Here is a 19,569-nt window from a genome sequence, read left to right as displayed (position 1 = left end):
TCAGTATTCTTGCCTTGAAACCCCATGAACAGTATGAAAAGGCAAAATGATAGGATACTGAAAGAGGAACTCCTCAGGTTGGTAGGTGCCCAATATGCTACTGGAGATCAGTGGAGAAATAACTCCAGAAAGAATGAAGGGACAGAGCCAAAGCAAAAACAATACCCAGTTGTAGATGTGACTGGTGATAGAGGCAAAGTCCGATGCTGTAAAGAGCAATATTGCATAGGAACCTGGAACGTTAGGGCAAATTGGAAGTGGTCAAACAGGAGATGCCAAGAGTGAACATCGACATTCTAGGAATCAGCGAACTAGAATGAACTGGAATGTGTGAATTTAACTCAGATGACCATTATATCTACTATTGTGGGCAGGAATCCCTCAGAAGAAATGGAGTAGCCATCATGGTCAACAAAAGAGTCTGAAATGCAGTACTTGGATGCAATCTCAAAAACGACAGAATGATCTCTGTTCGTTTCCAAGGCAAACCATTCAATATCACGGTGAGCCTATGCCCCAACCAGTAACGCTGAAGAAGCTGAAGTTGAATGGGTCTATGAAGACCTACAAGAGCTTTTAGAACTAACACCCGCCTCCCCCCCCAAAAAAGAGGGCTATAAAAACTTTCAATTTAAATGACTTTTTTCTTGTACCTTGACTTTATCCTCTACGGGTTTATTCTCATCTGGATCAGGCTGTCTTTGCCCGAGACTGTCAGAAAGTTGATCCAGGGCATCGTCAAGTTCTTTGTTGTCACGCTGCTAAAAAGTAAATCTGAATTAGTCACTGGTTAGCCACCTTAGGTCACCTGCAGCCCCAACAATGCCTCTGAGACTTCCGTAAGCTCGTGGGTTTTCCCCAGGGAGGGGGCAGGTGGCAGAGACGCCGGCTCTTTGTCCCTCGCTTCACTCAGCACCTCTCTGCACCTGGCTACCCTCCCCACCCCTAGATGCATTTTTCTTCCTAGAAAATAGGTCCTTCCTAAAAAGATGGGGTTCTTGGCCCGATTTCTAGAAGTCTTATGATGCCTTCAGTACATGTAACATTATGTTCCCCGCAAAAACACTAAGTTTACTCTCTGATTCCCAAGTGTATTGTTGTAAATAAAGCTTTATACCTAGTTTTAATGACAGCTTCAAATAAAATATTAACAAAAACTAAAAACTCTGACGGAGGAAGTGATGGGAAAGGGATCATTCTAAAACATACTGTGGAAGGCCAAAAAGGTTTTTTGATTGTGGATGTTTCTTAACAGCCTCGATCACTATTCTAGGGACTCCTAAAATCCGAGTATTAAGAACTGAAGTGTAAACGGCAGCCTGGTTATTAATGAGTCTTCCTTCTGTTGCACAGGGACTTTTGTCACTGTGGGTGTGTGTGCAGACATACACACAGACACATGGAGAGAGGGCATTTTACTGGTTTTAACTGCTTCATGAGCGCCCAGGATTATAGCAGTGAATGGTGGCGCCGCCCACAGCCAGATCTGGGCTTTGTCATTGTGCCTCTGGATATTTTCAGATGATCCCACGACTGACCCAACAGGAGGAAAATTCACTCAGAATCTCAGAGTGCAGCAGGAAGCAAGCTTTGATGCTACATCAAAAGGCAAGGGAGCCTAGCTGACTTCACTCAAGCTACTTCGTCTCCAACTAGCTCATGAAGCACTTCTATCTCAGCCCAAGGAGCTGGGGGTTTGGTTTAGGACAATCTCTTTATCTTTTGATGTGCCGTGGTCTCCGGCATCATGTATAATTTGGTATCGTAAAGAAAATTAATCAAGGAAGTCAGGAAAAGCTTTGGTCCCACAGTCTTGCCTCAGAACGTGTAAATAATTAAAACGATATTGACACTGAGGTTTTTCCATTACTAGCATGAAAATGACAAGTTTTTACTGGTATGACTGGGAGGAAAACAATGCTTTTCTACCAGGAATCTGTGATTTGGTGGGCAGAGAGAAGCTCAAACACTGAACAATTCGTTAAAGTAAACTTGAGGTTAAATAATGAGTAGTACTTACAGCATGTATCAGAAAAAATATAAAGGAAGGAAACATTGTCAAGAAAGCGAAACAATTTAAAAAATCTGAATATATACACAATATGCATTATTGCACTTCAATTCTAATAAAGCAACAATATATTAAGCTCCTTCAGTGTGTGTAAAATACTTTCACAGGAATTGTTTTATTTAATCATTTTAGATAATCTCTGTCATCTCCCTATCTTGCCAGTCTTACCTCTTCTGAAACAGAAGGTGACTGTGGTAACAATTTTGTTGACCCTCTAGTTGCTGCTCAAAAACCAAGTACTTATAAGCCATGCTGCTTACCGCAGTGCTGGGGGGTGGACCGGCTGCCTGGGTGGTTGGAGCTGGGGTTTGGGAAACCACTTCAGAGACGACAGCTGAAAGTTTAGCATCTTCAAATTGCTTTTGTAAGAAAACAATCACGAAAAAAGATTTGACCCGTAATATGTTGTAGCAAATTATGCCCACAATGCCATTACTTAAATAAAACCCTCGGGACAGCTTTATGATGGTTGTTCTCTTGATCCGAATGGAAGCACAGCAACACAGCAGCTTAAGAGCCATTTTATTCTACTTTCTACTCCAAGCATTATTTTATACACTTTCCTATTTTCTCTTCCTGCTTATTATCCTAAATATTCAATAAGCTAATTATTTAAGAGTTTTATGGCTTATACATTTCTTGTTGCACATTTAGGCTGATGGAAGTGTTTTAGCTTTGCTCTTTGTAATGAGTTGCTCTGAGTAAATTTTAGAAGTGGCTCTCTCTCTGTATGGTGCTAGCTATATTGCACCAAATAACTTCTCTTTAAAAGCTGCTAGAAAATCATGCTGCTAAAAGCAGTGAATGGGTATGCCTGTCTCCAATAGCCTTGCTTGCCTAAATTAGATACTTATCCTATTTTTAATTCTGTATAAGTGCTGCTGCTGCTGCTGCTAAGTCGCTTCAGTCGTGTCTGACTGTGCGACCCCATAGACGGCGGCCCACCAGGCTCTCCTGTCCCGGGGATTCTCCAGGCAAGAACACTGGAGTGGGCTGCCATTGCCTTCTCCAGAATAAGTGCTACTATTGCTTTAATATTTGGCATACAGGATGAGGTTTCAGTTGTATCATTTTTTTCTTAATGTTAAGTAGTATATTATTTTAGAATCTTTCTGAAATAATGACGTTTCTCACTTTAAAGATATACTAAATCTGTCATTGATGGGTTATTTTCCCATTGGCTTTTGGCTTCACTTTCTGAATCAGAACTTTACTTTTTAACATTACTGTATAATAAATCCTGGCACTTAGTTGGGTTAATCTTCCCTAAAAATAAAATGCTTTTCAGTTTTTTTCCATATTTTTATGCATTTATTTTTCAAATATATTGGACAGCTCCGTTTTAAATTCTCTTTCCATGCATATACTTGACAGAGTGCATGGCCACTGGCTCTATTAGTTACACTGTTGAAAACATCCAGCGTGCTGGACCATATTTCCTGATGGAATACATCTTTAATGGCCACAATGGGTTGAGGGCCACTAATTTCATGACTGTTTCCTCATCTCTCATGTCGGATTCTAAGTCACAGGTTTCCACTTATTTCTGCTACCCTAAAAAGTGAGGCACTAAAACCAGGACTCTCAGGAGACTTACAGGCGATGATGTGTCTGAGGGGACAGTGAAGTCCTTGGACAGAGCATCGAGGAGGACGTCTTCACTCAAGGGCTGCAAAGAACCAGGAGACGTGTCAGCAAACGCTACCTCGTCAGTCTCCTCTCCAAAGTACTGTCACTGCATATATGCTGATCAGCTCGTTACACAGAAAGCTCTGCCCTTCCTAAATTAACCATCAGGACTAAAGGAGAAAGATACACTCAGAGAAAAACTGGCTTGCTTACTGGGAGCGGTTCCTTGACCTCTTTTGGCAGCAGTGGTTTTCCGTCTTTATCCTGTGCAGGTGGAGAAAAACATGGCATTGAGTCATTTCACATGTATTCTAAGTGTGCACTCTGTAAACAGCATCAGAGGTTGATAGGTTATAGCTGATGATGTTCATTATGAAGTCGATTCCTCATTCCAGGAAACAGATTCTCTCACCAGGAAATAGGCTCTCATGAGCTCATGTCAAGAAACAGCTGACAGACATCCCCTAGGCATGTGGGCTGCTAATGGGGCTTGCCAACTCCAGAAGCCCACGGACAACGGCTACTGTGGTGTGTGGCACAGCGTGCACAGGACACAGAGGGAACACGGGGATGAGACCCTCGCTGGCCTGGGGAGGGGGCTTTGCACGAGTTGCCTGGGAAAAGCCGGGTAACTTTAGAGGCAGTGCATCCAACCACTGTGCACCGACTCTGTGCCAAGCACCGATACCAAGCACTGGGAAAATTCACCCTAGGGGTATGACGCTCAAAACTTACAGTTCAGATGATGCCAACCTTCAAATGACCCTAAGTGCCACTTCTGAGTAATGGGACAAAATCAATAAAGCATTTGGGGCTCTTTAGTAAAAGGCGATTTATAAATAAATGGTAAAATCCCATTTATCTACACATGCAAAAATGTGTAAGCACAAGATTCTCTGTTTGTACACACAGTTAACCCTTGGATAACTGCAGAGGTTAGGGCACGGACATCCCAAGCAGCTGAAAAAATCCATGTGTAATTTACACCTGGCCCTCAGTATCCTCAATTCCGTATCTGTGGATTCAGTCAACCACAGAAGGTGAGATGCTGTAGTGTTTACTAGTGAAAAAAGTCCCAACAGAAGTGCACCCAGGCAATTCAAACCCGTGTCACTCCAGGGTCAACTGCACAGTTCCCCTGATACACTGATCAAGGTGGTTTTCGTTTGCTTTAACATTCGAGGAGATGCGGAGGTCAAGAGTATCACCAGCTTCCCTTTTCTCAAAGTGCTTTCCCCCATTTCCACGTCCTCTGCGTCCTCATGGACCTTCTAATCACTGTCCAGTTAGGAGGGGAACAGAGCCCAGGGTGCGCTCTCTGCCACCCCTTAGCTGCCAAGGCAGCAAATCTCCCAAGGGGGCACACAGGAGTGGGGACAGGGGGTACACTTGTTCCACACTCACACTGAGATCATCCCAAGTTTGGAAGGGGACACCTGCAGTCTACCTTGGGGAGCTGACTCTCCTGAGGAGGCCTGATGGGAGCAGTTGAAGAACAACACAAGATTTAACCCCGAAATCAAGCAGCACCTGGACATGTTATGAAGCCATAGGTAATTCATAATGGGTGAGATCCATAGTTGAGGATGAGACAACCACAGAATAAAGTGGTCAGGAAAGCTAACTGGCCACGTTCTTAGAAGTTACGATGAAAATCCAGCAAAGGGAGAGAGAAAGTAACCAACCTCCAACCTCCTACTCTAAAGAGAGTTACAGGCACTTGACCAGCTTTATCGAATGTGACAGCTACTTACGGGCCACGTGGTCTAAGAACCTTATAAACATACAAGCCCAAACAAATAGAAATGCCATGGTTTCGACTGAATTGTGAAATGCAGAAAGGAAGCAGACTAAAGGGACCCAGCATAATAAACTTTCGATCAGGGAGAGCGCTCAGTATAGTTCCTATCTTTGCCACATAAATGGACTAGTGCAAATCGATGAATACAAAGAGTATCAATTTGATTTTCCTGCATTATTCATGAAGTCTGGTAGAATATTCTCTTAAGTAGTGGTCTCTCCCATATCACTTTTTCTGTACAATCTGTATACTCAAAATAAAGGAAATGGGTCAATTTATCACTGGCTATATTGAGTTGCTCAGTCATGTCTGACTCTTTGCAACCCTATAGACTGTAGCCTGCCAGGCTCCTCTGTCCATGGGAATTCTCCAGGCAGGAATACTGGAGTGGGATGCCATTCCTCCTCCAGGGGGTCATCCCGACCCAGGAATTGAACCTGGGTCTCCTGCATTGCAGGCAGATTCTTTACCATCTGAGCCACCAAGGAAGGCCATATTGCTCACTATAATACAATGTCAAATGGGCTATTTTTCAACTTTATCTAAGTTTTGTAAATCCTTCTTCAGGAAGTAATTGGTTCTCAGACGGTCAAGCGTCTGCCTGCAATGCGGAAGACCTGGGTTCGATCCCTGGGTTGGGAAGATCCCCTGGAGAAGGAAATGGCAGCCCACTTCAGTATTCTTGCCTGGGAAATCCCATGGACGGAGGAGCCTGGTAGGCTACAGTCCATGGGGTCACAAAGAGTCGGACACGACTGAGCGACTTTACTTTCCTTTGGTTTTCCTATCTATCCATATAAAGATTTCCTGAGTTTTGTTTATTTCTGGTATTGTAACAAACCACATATCAGACAAGAAAATCTTAGACTTCTTTCCCCTAAGGAAGGAGTGACAGGCCACTGACAAATATTTTAGCTTTACAGTGGGTGTGCTAACAGGATGTGAGTTAAGTAATACTACTTGATGTTTGAAATACTAAGAAACATGACTTTTATATCCCAGGTCTGTTCCATGTCCCTTCTTTATGTATATGAAATTCAATATGAATGAAAATAAGTTAGAAAAAAAGATCCCGGCCTGTTTACCTTGGCTTCTTCTAATCTGTAATCAGGAGGAATCGTTTCTTCTTTTTCACCAAGTTTCTCACGATCCTCTTCTTTGGCTTTCTCCTGAATAAAAATTAAACCATTTTCAGTGTTAGTACCTCGTTCTCTGATAAAGTGGATGCCTGAGTGACTAAATCCAAGGTCAGTGACTCCACTGTGAGGTTCCCACAGCAACTGTATCTTTGACGCTGTATCCTCCTGGGTTAGCAGGCTCAGAGACCACTGTTTTCAGCCTGCCGGGTTAAGGGGCAGCTGTGAGGAGCGGCAGGCAGTACCACTTCCCGCCTTGGTCCTTGGCAATGGAAACCGGGTGGACAAGGTGAGACTCAGAAGCCCGATCTCTGCACGCCGGCCATCCACTGCCACACCTAAACACTGGCGCTCGCTCTGCTTCACTTATTAAGCAGGACATGCATCGTAACAGAGGGGTCCAGCCGGCCGTGTGCTGCAGGAATTTTTTTTTTTTTAAACTGATTTATTTGGGGAGTTGGGGTAACCAATGATAGCTCCTTTCTAGAAGTTTCTGAGCTGCCATTACCTTGACTTTATCCTCCACAGGCTTTCCGTCTTCTGGATCTGCTTCCTTTTTGCCCAGGCTTCCAGCCAAGGCTTCGACAGCATCGTCTGGCACCATGCCCTTCTGAAAGCACAGCAGCGGGTATACTAAGTAGATGGTTAACCATGCCTTTTAAAAGAGACTACAACGAACAACTCAGATGAGCACATCCTTCTTTCAGGCCTAGATAAGAAGCACAGGTCATCTTTTAATAATTTGGAAAATCTACGGAATTAGAATCTAGGTTTAAAAAACCTGACGTGTTAAAAATGAGGGCAAGCTTCTTACATTAAACATTAAGAGTGTGCAATTTGTGAGCTGGCAACCAGCACTCTGGTTCAGGAATAAGGCAGTTCACTGAATGGGGAGGACCACGGAGAAGCCGAAAGCCAGGAAAGAAGAAAAAGACATGATCTTCAGGCAACTGTCCTAGAGATGGCACAGGAAAGAGGCCCAGAAAAGCCCTCGAGAGGATGTTTTTCCCATTGAAACAGCCAGACCTGCCCTGGAGGCGATGACTCTGGCTGAGCCTGTAGGCACAGAAGCCTGCGTTCTCTGTGTGGCTTCTACTGGTCGGAGTGGGCTCACGCCAGTTCAGATGACGGTCTGTGTCAACTACTAATCTGAGTGACACAGTGAGAGCAGTCTGCCTGTGGTCCAGCTGATGAAAATGAAACATGCTCCCTAAGATACAGTAATAACACCGGACACAGTGTTATTAAAAAAAAAAAAAAAAAAACTGGATGAACACAGAATGTAAATGGCATAAAGGGAAAATAAAGAATAAATTATGTTTGGGCTAAAAGATAGGACTGCTACTGCTGCTAAGTTGCTTCAGTCGTGTCCGACTCTGTGCGACCCCATAGACGGCAGCCCACCAGGCTCCCCCTGTCCCTGGGATTCTCCAGGCAAGAACACTGGAGTGGGTTGCCATTTCCTTCTCCAATGCATGAAAGTGAAAAGTGAAAGTAAAGTCGCTCAGTTGTGTCCGACTCTTAGCGACCCCATGGACTGCAGCCTACCAGGCTCCTCCGTCCATGGGATTCTCCAGGCAAGAACACTGGAGTGGGTTGCCATTTCCTTCTCCAATGCATGAAAGTGAAAAGTGAAAGTAAAGTCGCTCAGTTGTGTCCGACTCTTAGCGACCCCATGGACTGCAGCCTACCAGGCTCCTCCGTCCATGGGATTCTCCAGGCAAGAACACTGGAGTGGGTTGCCATTTCCTTCTCCAATGCATGAAAGTGAAAAGTGAAAGTAAAGTCGCTCAGTTGTGTCCGACTCTTAGCGACCCCATGGACTGCAGCCTACCAGGCTCCTCCGTCCATGGGATTCTCCAGGCAAGAGTACTGGAGTGGGGTGCCATTGCCTTGAGCTGGCTTTTTTCAAACCATAGGTCACGATCCATACGTGAGCAGCACTTAAATCAATTTAGCAGGTGCTGGTCAGGCTTATTTTTAATGAAGAATATAAAACTGAACACATCATGCATATCAAGGATAAGTACCATTGACTAAACTATTGTTTCTACTGTGTGGGTTGCAGAATTGATGAATTTCCCACAGTTGGTCTTGATCCAAAGTAAAGGCTCCTGAATTAAACAGTCTCAAAGATTATTCTTATCGTAAAAGATATATGACCTCACATGGAGTACATATTGGAGTAAAAGCGTCTTTCTGTTTTCTATAGCTTAGCTACCCTCCTAAGTAAGAAAACTTGTTCTGCTGCTAAGCTGCACCACAAAAGATCACCAGGGAATAAAGGGCAGTTAAGTGGGAAGGGATTTATCACCATCTAGTGGTTAGATTATTCATTGGAAAAGGATTGATGCTGAAGCTGAAACTCCAATACTTTGGCTACCTGATGCGAAGAACTGACTCACTGGAAAAGACCCTGATGCTGGGAAGGATTGAAAGCAGAAGGAGAAGGGGACGACAGAGGATGAGATGGCTGGATGGCACCACTGACTCAATGGACATGAGTTTGAGTGAACTCTGGGAGTTGGTGATGGACAGGGAGGCCTGGAGCGCTGTAGTCCATGGGGTCGCAAAAAATTGGACACGACTGAGCAATTGGACTGAACTGAGTGGTTGGAGACTCCATAGATTTTTTTCCCCCCCAGGGACAACAAACACCCCTGATGTCTTCAACCTGCTTGGGATTGTAACCAAGAGTTGCTGGGGTCCCCAAGTCTTAGCCAAACAATCTCATTGCTACCTGATCCCAGTCACTTGCTCACACTTTTGTCTTCTAGTCTCTGCTGCAGAATCTTTGGACACCAACGCTGCCTTATTCTGTGTCCTCTGATTCAAGAAATAAGTGAAACAGCATTAGAAGAGCTAGGAGAAGCAGCAGTCTTAATACTAATGGATCTAGAAACAGGACTATGGACAAAAGCTTCTATCTCCATTGTCAAGTTCAGAACTAGAACTCAAATCTCCGGAAACTTTCTTTTTCTACCACAAGAATGCAGACAGCAGACACTCATCCCCGCCCTCCTGGCTTACTGTCTGCTTTTGCTCGTTCATCCTCCAGCCTCTCTGGAGTTCTCTGACCTTTATCACATTCTGCGCCTATTGTTTCTGGCTCCCGTGGGCGTCACAACCCCAGAAATGCCAACTGACCTCAGTGGTGAGAAACTCCGCAACCGTGGTAACCAGAGTTGGTGGAGTAGAGGCCCAGGAGAGGGGGTAAGAGAATGGCTCTTTTTTTTTTCCCGCTCTCCAATGCTTGAGTCTCTACAGTCAAGGTAAAGTTGGAAAGGAGCTAACTTGCTCTTAAGCCCTGGCAGTCACACTCAGGACGACAGGTAGTGGCCATGTTTAGGTACGAGAGTTCTGCACTGGAATGTTGGCTACTGTCTTTTTGACTCCAGTCACTGACTCTGTGCCTACTCCCTGCACAGTCTCTGCCAAGATTCTCTCTCCCACTTCTGTTCTTTACCACTCTGGCCTGTGGCTTGACTCCCACAACCTCATAGTGTTTGGAGGGTACCCTGAGAATCTCCCACGCCAAAAAGGAGGTCATGTCCTGTCCAAGGCAGGAGGAAGGCTGTGACGGGATTTGCCGATGGCACCCAGGATTCCCTGGCAGGAAGCACCCACTCGGGGTACCCAGGACACACGTCCCACACCTTCCCCAAGGCCCTCTTCTCTCAAACAACTAAATGCACAGACCCCAGTATCCCAAGGGCTCCACACCTCTGTGCTGGCCTGACCTGGGCTCACTGGTCTCCCCAGGAAACAGTGCTGTTCCCACTTCTCAGCAGGATCCTGTCCTCCACATGCAAGCCTTTCCAAGTTCCACCAGGAGAGGAGTTTCTTCACCCACTTTAATTTTTCCACAGGAGAATGATCCAACTGAGCTGTGAGTGTCAGACCTGGCCCATATCCACACTAGGCTTGAGGGGGACTGAGTGCAGGACCCTATTTTAAATCTAGCTGAGATTCTGAAGGGTGAAGTGAATTGCTCAAGGTCCATTCAAAGTTCATTTTCCTCATTAATAAGAGAGACATGATCAAAACAGACTTCACAGTGTCCTCATGAAAATTTAATGAGAAGATACTGCAAAGAATCTAGAAGATAGTTATTTAGCCTGTAGATTCACTAAGTCTATAGTAAGGAAACATAGTTCCATCAGCTGGTATCCTCTGAGTCAGAATCTACTTGCTAATGAAAACAGAAGAACACAGATTCAACCAGTTAAATATCACACTTCATACAAAAAGTCAAAAAGTCAGAGACACAAAAAGAAGAAAGGGAAAGGAAGTGAGTCCATCTGTCGCCATTCAGTTGGGAGAAAAAAGGAGTCATGATGATAAAGGTTCTTCTGTGTTCTTCTGTGTATTCACAGAATTCTATGTATACACAGAACTGTACAAAAAAGATCTGTATGACCCAGATAATCATGATGGTGTGATCACCCACCTAGAGCCAGACATCCTGGAATATGAAGTCAAGTGGGCCATAGCATCACTATGAACAAAGCTAGTAGAGGTGATGGAATTCCAGTTGAGCTATTTCAAACCTTAAAAGATGATGCTGTGAAAATGCTGCGCTCAATAAGCCAGCAAAGTTGGAAAACTCAGCAGTGGCCACAGGACTGGAAAAGGTCAGTTTTCACTCCAATCCCAAAGAAAGGCAATGCCAGAGAATGTTCAAACTACCACACAATTGCACTCATCCCACACAATAGTAAAGTAATGCTCAAAATTCTCCAAGCCAGGCTTCAACAGTATATGAACTGAGAAATTCCAGATGTTCAAGCTGGATTTAGAAAAGGCAGAGGAACCAGAGATAAAATTGCCAACATCTGTTGGATTATGGAAAAAGCAAGAGAGTTCCAGAGAAACATCTAATTCTGCTTTATTGACTATGCTAAAACCTTTGACTGTGTGGATCACAACAAACTGTGGAAAATTCTTCAAGAGATGGGAACACCACACCACCTTACCTGCCTCCTGAGAAATCTGTATGCACGTCAAGAAGCAACAGTTAGAACTGGACATGGAACAACAGACTGGTTCCAAATAGGAAAAGGAGTACAACAAGGCTGTATATTGTCACCCTGCTTATTTAACTTACATGCAGAGTACATCATGAGAAACGCTGGGCTGGAGGAAGCACAAGCTGGAATCAAGATTGCCGGGAGAAACATCAATAACCTCAGATATACAGATGCTGCTGTTGCTGCTGCTGCTAAGTTGCTTCAGTCATGTCTGACTCTGTGCGACCCCATAGAGGGCAACCCACCAGGCTCCCCCATCCTTGGGATTCTCCAGGCAAGAACACTGGAGTGGGTCACCATTTCCTTCTCCAATGCATTTAATTGAAAAGTGAAAGTAAAGTCGCTCAGTCGTGTCCGACCTTCAGCAACCCCATGGACTGCAGCCTTCCAGGCTCCTCCATCCATGGGATTTTCCAGGCAAGAGTACTGGAGTGGGGTGCCATTGCCTTCTCAGATATACAGATGACACCACCCCTTATGGCAGAAAGGGAAGAACTAAAGAGCCTCTTGTTGAAAGTGAAAGAAGAGAGTGAAAAAGTTGGCTTAAAATAGTCACAAAACTAAGATCATGGCATCTGATCCCATCACTTCATGGCAAATAGATGGGGTAACAATGAAAACAGTGACAGAGTATTTTTGGGGGGCTCCAAAATCACTGCAGATGGTGACTGCAGCCATGAAATTAAAAGACACTTGCTCCTTGGAAGAAAAGCTATGACCAACCTAAACAGCATATTGAGAAGCAGAGAGATTACTTTGCCAACAAAGGTCTGTAGAGTCAAAGCTATGGTTTTTCCAGTGGTCATGTATGGATGTGAGAGTTGGACTATAAAGAAAGCTGAGCTCCGAAGAATTGATGCTTTTGAACTGTGGTGTTGGAGAAGACTCTTGAGAGTCCCTTGGACTGCAAGGAGATCCAACCAGTCCATCCTAAAGGAAATCAGTCTTGAATATTCACTGGAAGGACTGATGTTGAAGCTGAAACTCCAATACTTTGGCTACCTGATGCGAAGAACTGACTCATTGGAAAAGACCCTGATGCTGGGAAAGACTGAAGGCAGGAGGAGAAGGGGATGAAATGGTCGGATGGCATCACTGACGTGATGGACATGAGTTTGAGTAAACTCCGGGAGTCAGTGATGGACAGGGAGGCCTGGCATACTGCAGTCCATGGTGTCGCAAAGAGTCAGACACAACTGAGTGACTGAACTGATGATAAAGGTGCAGACTTTTCCATCAGGACAGTCAATAAAAAGTGCTTCTGGCTGTTGGTGGGGCTCCAAATCAGCTTGAAAGACACAAGAAAGTGAAGAAGCATGATTATCCACAGTAGCTGAGGAGCTAGAAAGCATGTCAAGAGGTTAAAAACAAAACCACCTGAAATAGTGGAAACCTTTAAATCTAGCCTGAGTTTCCAGCTCCTCCCTGGAGCTGTATTATCCTCCCTGGAGGATAATAGAGCTATCTAAGATTTAATTTTTATCTTGCTAGAACAAGGTAATACATTGGTAATACAGGAAGAAGGGCAGGGGAGAAAGAACACTGCTTTCTCAAGACATTTCTCAAGGCCCAGAGGGTCACTCACCGCTGGAGCTGCTGTGGGCGGAGCCGACTGCACGGAACACATAGAGGTCCAAGGCACGTCCTCTGCCACGGGTACGGGGGCAGCGGCCGGGGATGCCTGCAGAAAGAATCAGGCACAACGAAGGACTTCTGAAATACCCAGTTATTAAAATGGGACAACAATGAACCAACAATACGGTCTGCTACCCTACCCGCCGTGAGCATGATTTTCTTGAATGCCTAAGGATCTTGAGCAGTGAATAACTCAAGGTACGTTAAACCTCTGCAGCTACCACTACGTCACTTGGTTTTACCTCTTACCTTAGGTGGGTTACTTAACCTCTCTGAGACACAGTTTCCACATCTGCAAAATGAGAACAATGACAGTACCTACATCTCAAGGCCTTTAATGAGACAAAACACACTAAGTGCTTTGCATAGTACATGGGAACACAGTAAGCGCAAAGATTGTTATCAACTGTCATTATTTAGATGATTTGCCATCATATATACATAATGTTATATAACATAATATTATATAGCTGTACTATATATATATATATTGCAATTATGCAATATTTAAATATATCATGTTCATATATCTAACAGCACCCTGTCAGTTGGAAATAGCTAGGTACAAACGCAAGGTGGTAAGACTATCCCGGGGGTTCTCAAAATGAGGTCCTGCGACCACCAACCTCAGCACTGCTAGGGAACTTGTTAGAAATTCAAATTCGTATGCCCCACCTTAACATACTAAATCAAGAATTCTGGGAGTGGGGCTCAGTAATCTGTACTTTGATAAACCTTCCCAGTCATCTTGATGCACACTGAAGTTTGAGAGTCACTATCATTTTGTCACAAGAGTAAAATTTCAAACAGGTTGCTTTTATTCCAGACATTTATGGAAGCAAATCCTATATGCAAGGTGCTTACCAGATGATCATTAATAGTGTATGATCTCTTCTTTCAAGAAATTTACTATGTAAAAATATGTACACATGTGAGAAGTAAAGACCAAAGCAGCTAAAAGCTTGTTTGCAACAAATGTCCCAACAGGGATATAAAAAGAAAGCATGACAGACTTCCCTGGCGTGTTGTATTCTGCTTCTTAAGAGTTGGAAGTGTGGTAAGGTTTGGGGAGGGACATGCGGGAGACAAAGGCCATATTTTAGCAGAGCCTTTTAGGGCTGACTACAATTTTAGCTGATCTAGAATTTGGAGAGGTTATTCCAAGCAGAAAGAACCACATGAGAAAAGCTTGAAGATACATAAGTACTTACTATCAGAGTTTAGTGATGGGGGACACATCTTGGTAGGGAAGGAAGCTGGTGGTGGTGGTGTTTAGTCGCTCAGTCGTGTCCGACTCTTGCAACCCCGTGGACTGTAGCCCGCCAGGCCCCTCTGTCCATGGGACTGTCCAGGCAAGAGCACTGGAGTGGGTTGCCATTTCCTTCTCCAGACCCAAATAAACAAGCAGGAACTTTTTTGGGAAGCTCTTGGCATTGGAACAGGGGGATGTTGTGGCTACAAACATGCCTGAGAAAGAATAATGCCAGTGGACACATGGGGTGGGCTGGAAGGAGACCAAAGACAGAGGCCACGGCCGTCTTGAGGTGATGAGCGATGACAGCTTTAAGTAGGTCAGTTACAGAAGCAAGAAGGGAAAGAAAAGCATTGGTGTGAAGGCTCTCCTGAAGGGAATACTTGATTACAGGACTTAAACTGCAAGAGTATCAGCGTCAGCTTGGGAAAACAAAGCACATCCATAAACAGGCAAGATGAACACAGCATGTGAAAAAAATATGGCAAAACAGGCCTTTTCATCAGCTGCTTCCTGTTAAAATACTTTTGGTCTTGGCATTTTCAAGATGATAGACAAACACTGAAAAACGACCAAAACTGGAGATTTTAAGTTTTAGAAACATACCTCTGTTTTTTCAGTTGGCTTAGATTGTTTTTCTTTACACTTAGACTGGTCAAAATCTTCTGAGAGTTCATCGATGAGTTCTGATTCACTCAGGGGCTGTAATATAAGGAATATTATATAGTATGAAAAGAAATATTTTTTTTTTATTTTGATAGAAGAAAAAATTCTTTCCTAGAGAAAAAGTTTTTCTAGTTAACATATATTAGGCTGCATTTTAGGATCTAAAACCCAAAGCTAATTTATACAGGGCATACATTTCATTTATCAATATAAGATAAATGTCACACAACAAGTAATGAATACTGAACACCGAGTACCATAAAAAATGTTAAAGGTTTATTCAGCTAAAAGTTTTCCTGATACTTCAATTTCAAAGTAATTTTGTTCAAATAAAACTGCCCATTTCCAGTGAAGAGCTGCATGGTTTTTTTTATGTGATTGCTTTTTCTACTTCCTATTGACTTCCGTAATGAATAAGCCAGAGGAAACATAGATCATATGTTCCCTTTCTATGAGAACGTGGGTTTGGCAGGAAAGTTCTGTTATCCCTAGTTCCTTCTGGTGAAGTAGTATTATTTATTTACTGTAATTGGTCAAAATCTCCACATGCCCTAATCTAAGACAGACAGATGGCATGTAATTCAGAAGCTCGGCCCCAGAGATGGACAGGCTGAGTTTTGAGCCCTGGCCTTGCTACTTGCTAGCTATTTGACTTTGGGCTATTTACAGGATCCTTTTATGTCTTAATTTCCTCACCTGTCAAGTGGGGATAATAATAGTGCCTTCCTTATTCAGCGAGTTCTCAAAATGCTAACACACAAACACCATTTAGTGTGGTGTCAGGCACACAGTAAGTGACTAATAAATGTAGTTGCTTAGTATCATCATGACAGGTCACTATGCTGGCTAATACCAAATTAAGTAAAGGTAGTGTAGAATCAGAGCATTTGATGATAAGAATAGGATCAAAGTAAATGCTAATGACCTAATTTGAGGGCCCTCTTGATATCAGCTCCTATGTACAATGAATGTCACCTATAAACTTATAATAGGTAATAATTCATGAGGTAAATAATCATTAAAATGCGTGAAATGGCCAAATGCTGCTGTCAAAGGTTCCTTTCTCCTTAATACTAGGCTGGCATATGAGTCTCCACAGTGAGATCTGGTCTATGAAAATTATCTGTTTATATCTTACCATTGTATTTTTTTTTTTAAGTATCAGAAAAAAACTTATTTCCTCACCTTGGGTTTTTCTTCAGCCTCTGGCAAGAGTGGTTTTCCATCTTTATCCTGTGAATGAAATTGAAAATTCATTTAAAATGAAACAAAAAATTTTGCTTTCTTATTCCATTAAGTTTGTTTTTGAAATTCCAGGATATGAGAGAAGAGACTGTCTTTTTCTGATATGTTTGAGTGAGTTTGTATTTCAAATTAATTTTTTAAATTAACATATCAGAATAAGGAGCTGAGTTATAAAAATCAAGACCTAATGCTATAAAGTACAATGTAAGTACTTTTTTTTTTTAAGTTACTAGAAAATAATTTCCATCTTTGGATAGGGAAGTAGAATTTTTTAAAAGGTTCTTTGGCAAGAAAGATGCAGCTTCATCAAAGAAAGGCTGAAAAAAAGGTTTTGATTCTCCAACCAGGGTGAAGAGGTAGATCTCATTCCTATAAAACTGTTTTAGTTGTTTGGACATTCACATTCTAGAATATTTCTTAAAATACTTTATACTTTCCATATATAAGCATTACAACTATTTCCCATCATACATTTATGTGCATTCTTTCAAAGATAAATGACAAATATAATTACAGGGATAAGTCCAGTCTCCTCACACCAAACCAAACCCACTTTCACTGAAGACACTGGTAAATCATTATACGTTTCTCTACCACTTACAAGATCTATGTGCTTTTATCCATTGGCAGTTAGAGAAAATATAAACTCCAAATTATTCCTTCCACTTTAAGGTTAAGGATCTATGTCAAGTATGGTTAATAGCTGAAACACTTGAATTTGTGGGAATTTTAGTGACCACACATGGTCGCTACTTAGGAAACCCTCTTTTAAAGGGTTCAACTGTTCAGGACAGAAAATAAAAGTTTCAGGGTTTCCAGAGTTGTTATCTGAACTTGGCCAGACATGCCCTGAAGCCTCCTGGGGACAGACAGGGCGCCACGGGACACATGGGCAGGAGCAGCGAGCCGCCGGCACGCAACAAGGTGAGCAACGTACCGTGGCCGGTTTTAATCTGTACTCCGATGGGACTGTTTCCTCATCTTCACCACATTTCTTTACTTTCTCTTCTTTGGCTTTTGCCTAAAGAAAGTGGAGAGGAAAAAAAAAATTGGATAATACAGGTAAAATAAGACATCACTTTATGTACTCCATGGGTGTTGAGGAGAAGACCCAATCAGATTAAAGGGCCTAGTGAGCGGCCGGGAGGAGGTGGTGTAGGGAGACTGGAGGTGGAGGAAAAACAAGCCAGCCAGGAGTCCCGGGGAGGCGTCCCTGCCCTGTCTCCGTGACCCCGGGAAGCCACCCAGACTTTCTTTGCCTCAGTTTCTTCAGCTGTAAAACGGGGCTACTTCTTTAAGAACCCTTACCTAGCTCTCTTGATTTGTAAAGACCAGCAGAGAAAATTAAATAAATATTCTTGGAAGAAAGTTAAGAAGAGTGCACAAGTTAGTTGCAATGATTTTACAGCCTTCATCTGTCATACTCAATGAGGTACTTACCTAAGGGGGAGAAAAAAAAAAAAACAATGCTCAAGAGTGTTAAACTCGTTCAGTGTTAAACAGATGAGAAATGGGAGAGACATCCCATCACAAATCTCGTTGATACATGGATAACTGGTTTTACCTCTTTTACAAGAACTCCCTTCAGTAACACCAAGATTCACTGGATTACTGAACCACGAGCAACCGAATGCACGTACGTAGAAGTGCACTGCCGCAGCAGATCAGTGGCTTTCAGGACGGAACGTCTACATTTTAAGTTACTGGTGGGTAATGTGAAGTTTCATGCTATGTAATAATCTGTATCAGTATCAAGACATGGATTTAAATCACAAGCCAAGGAGCTACTGGGCACAAAAGTGTGTGTATGTATGTGTGCGTGTTTGTGGGGTAGGTGGTATTTAGCTGATTCTAGCTCACCTTATTGCTCCCACCTACGTCTCAGCCTAAGATCGTGGTTCTCCATCGAATGCTTAGTTAGTTGATTAATTTTAAAATATTTAATGAGCACTTTTAATAAGCCAGGTACTTTTTCTAGGCTTTGGTATTATACTTTTATTTTTCTATAGAATAATAGCCGTCATTAAGGGATGAGAGGATTTTTTAAAAAAATGTTTCCAGTTATATTCTATTTCAGGATATAGTGGACATCCTATTACACCGTAGTTCTCCCCAGTTCAGGGATCTGTGAGGTCTCCAGCTATAAAACAGTCCTCATGGAAGAGTCACCCATATAGGACTGTGCCCCCACTTGGGCTTGTGAACAGTGAGTCATATGCACAGCTAGATACCTTTCTATTCCTCTTTGATCTTTATATTTCTTAAATGTCTGCACTGTGGTCTGTATTCAATAGGCAATGAAAACAAACATCCCTGAATTGACATAGTTCCAGACTAGTTAACAGCACTAAAAATGGTGGTGGTTTAGTCGCTAACTCATGTCTGACTCTTTTGCAACTCCCATGGACTGTAGCCCGCTGGGCTCCTCTGTCCATGGGATTTTCTAGGCAAGAGTACTGGAGTGGATTGCCATTCTCTTCTCCAAGGGATCTTGCAGACCCAGGAATAGAACCCTGGTTTCTTGCATTGCAAGCAGATTCTTTACCAACTGAGCTACCAGCGAAGCCCTAGAATCCGGGGAGATTAATAATGAGGTATCACTACAGAATAAATATGCCATGGTACATTATTTATGAGAACGACAAGCAGGCATGGACCTCCTCTCTGAAGCATCCCCTGGCATAGAATGTGCTGGAGTGGCCATGGACTCCTATACCATATCAATCTTTATGGGGTTATCACAGCAGACTAACCAAAGTAGTGAATTCACGATCAGGTACTAAAACTCAATGTAAGGATCCAGAGGATTAGAAAATCTTCATACTTTATATATAATTTAAAAGGAAAACTAGTGGAAAGAGTGAAAAGGAACTGTTCTTTTTGTTTAAATTTTAAGAGTTTGCTAGCTTTCTAGAGGAAATTTAACACATTCCCTGGTATTAAAAAGCAGAGACATTACTTTGCCAACAAAGTTCCATCTAGTCAAAGCTTTGGTTTTCCCAGGAGTCACGTATGGATGTGAGAGTTGGACTATAAAGAAAGCTGAGTGCCAAAGAATTGATGCTTTTGAACTGTGGTGTTGGAGAAGACTCTTGAGAGTCCCT

At 42.9% G+C, this 19,569-nt stretch overlaps 1 protein-coding gene across 4 annotated transcripts in view; it reads right to left on the bottom strand.

Annotated features, from left to right (window-relative positions):
- Positions 1–19,569, bottom strand: part of CAST (calpastatin) — a 188,348-nt gene that overhangs the window by 14,203 nt on the left and 154,576 nt on the right. For all 4 annotated transcript variants that reach the window (XM_010831956.1, XM_010831953.1, XM_010831955.1 and 1 more), the window contains 10 exons: positions 17,403–17,486; positions 16,406–16,453; positions 15,161–15,256; positions 13,253–13,348; positions 7,146–7,247; positions 6,587–6,670; positions 3,914–3,964; positions 3,669–3,740; positions 2,332–2,430; positions 654–761 (listed from right to left, as the gene is read on the bottom strand). In XM_010831956.1, coding sequence (XP_010830258.1) covers positions 654–761; positions 2,332–2,430; positions 3,669–3,740; positions 3,914–3,964; positions 6,587–6,670; positions 7,146–7,247; positions 13,253–13,348; positions 15,161–15,256; positions 16,406–16,453; positions 17,403–17,486 — 840 coding nt within the window. The remainder of the gene's footprint in view (positions 1–653; positions 762–2,331; positions 2,431–3,668; positions 3,741–3,913; positions 3,965–6,586; positions 6,671–7,145; positions 7,248–13,252; positions 13,349–15,160; positions 15,257–16,405; positions 16,454–17,402; positions 17,487–19,569) is intronic.

The sequence above is a fragment of the Bison bison genome, unplaced genomic scaffold (genome assembly GCF_000754665.1).
Source record: "Bison bison bison isolate TAMUID 2011002044 unplaced genomic scaffold, Bison_UMD1.0 scf7180017864533, whole genome shotgun sequence".
Taxonomy (NCBI): domain Eukaryota; kingdom Metazoa; phylum Chordata; class Mammalia; order Artiodactyla; family Bovidae; genus Bison; species Bison bison.
This window is presented reverse-complemented; position numbering and strand designations above follow the sequence as displayed.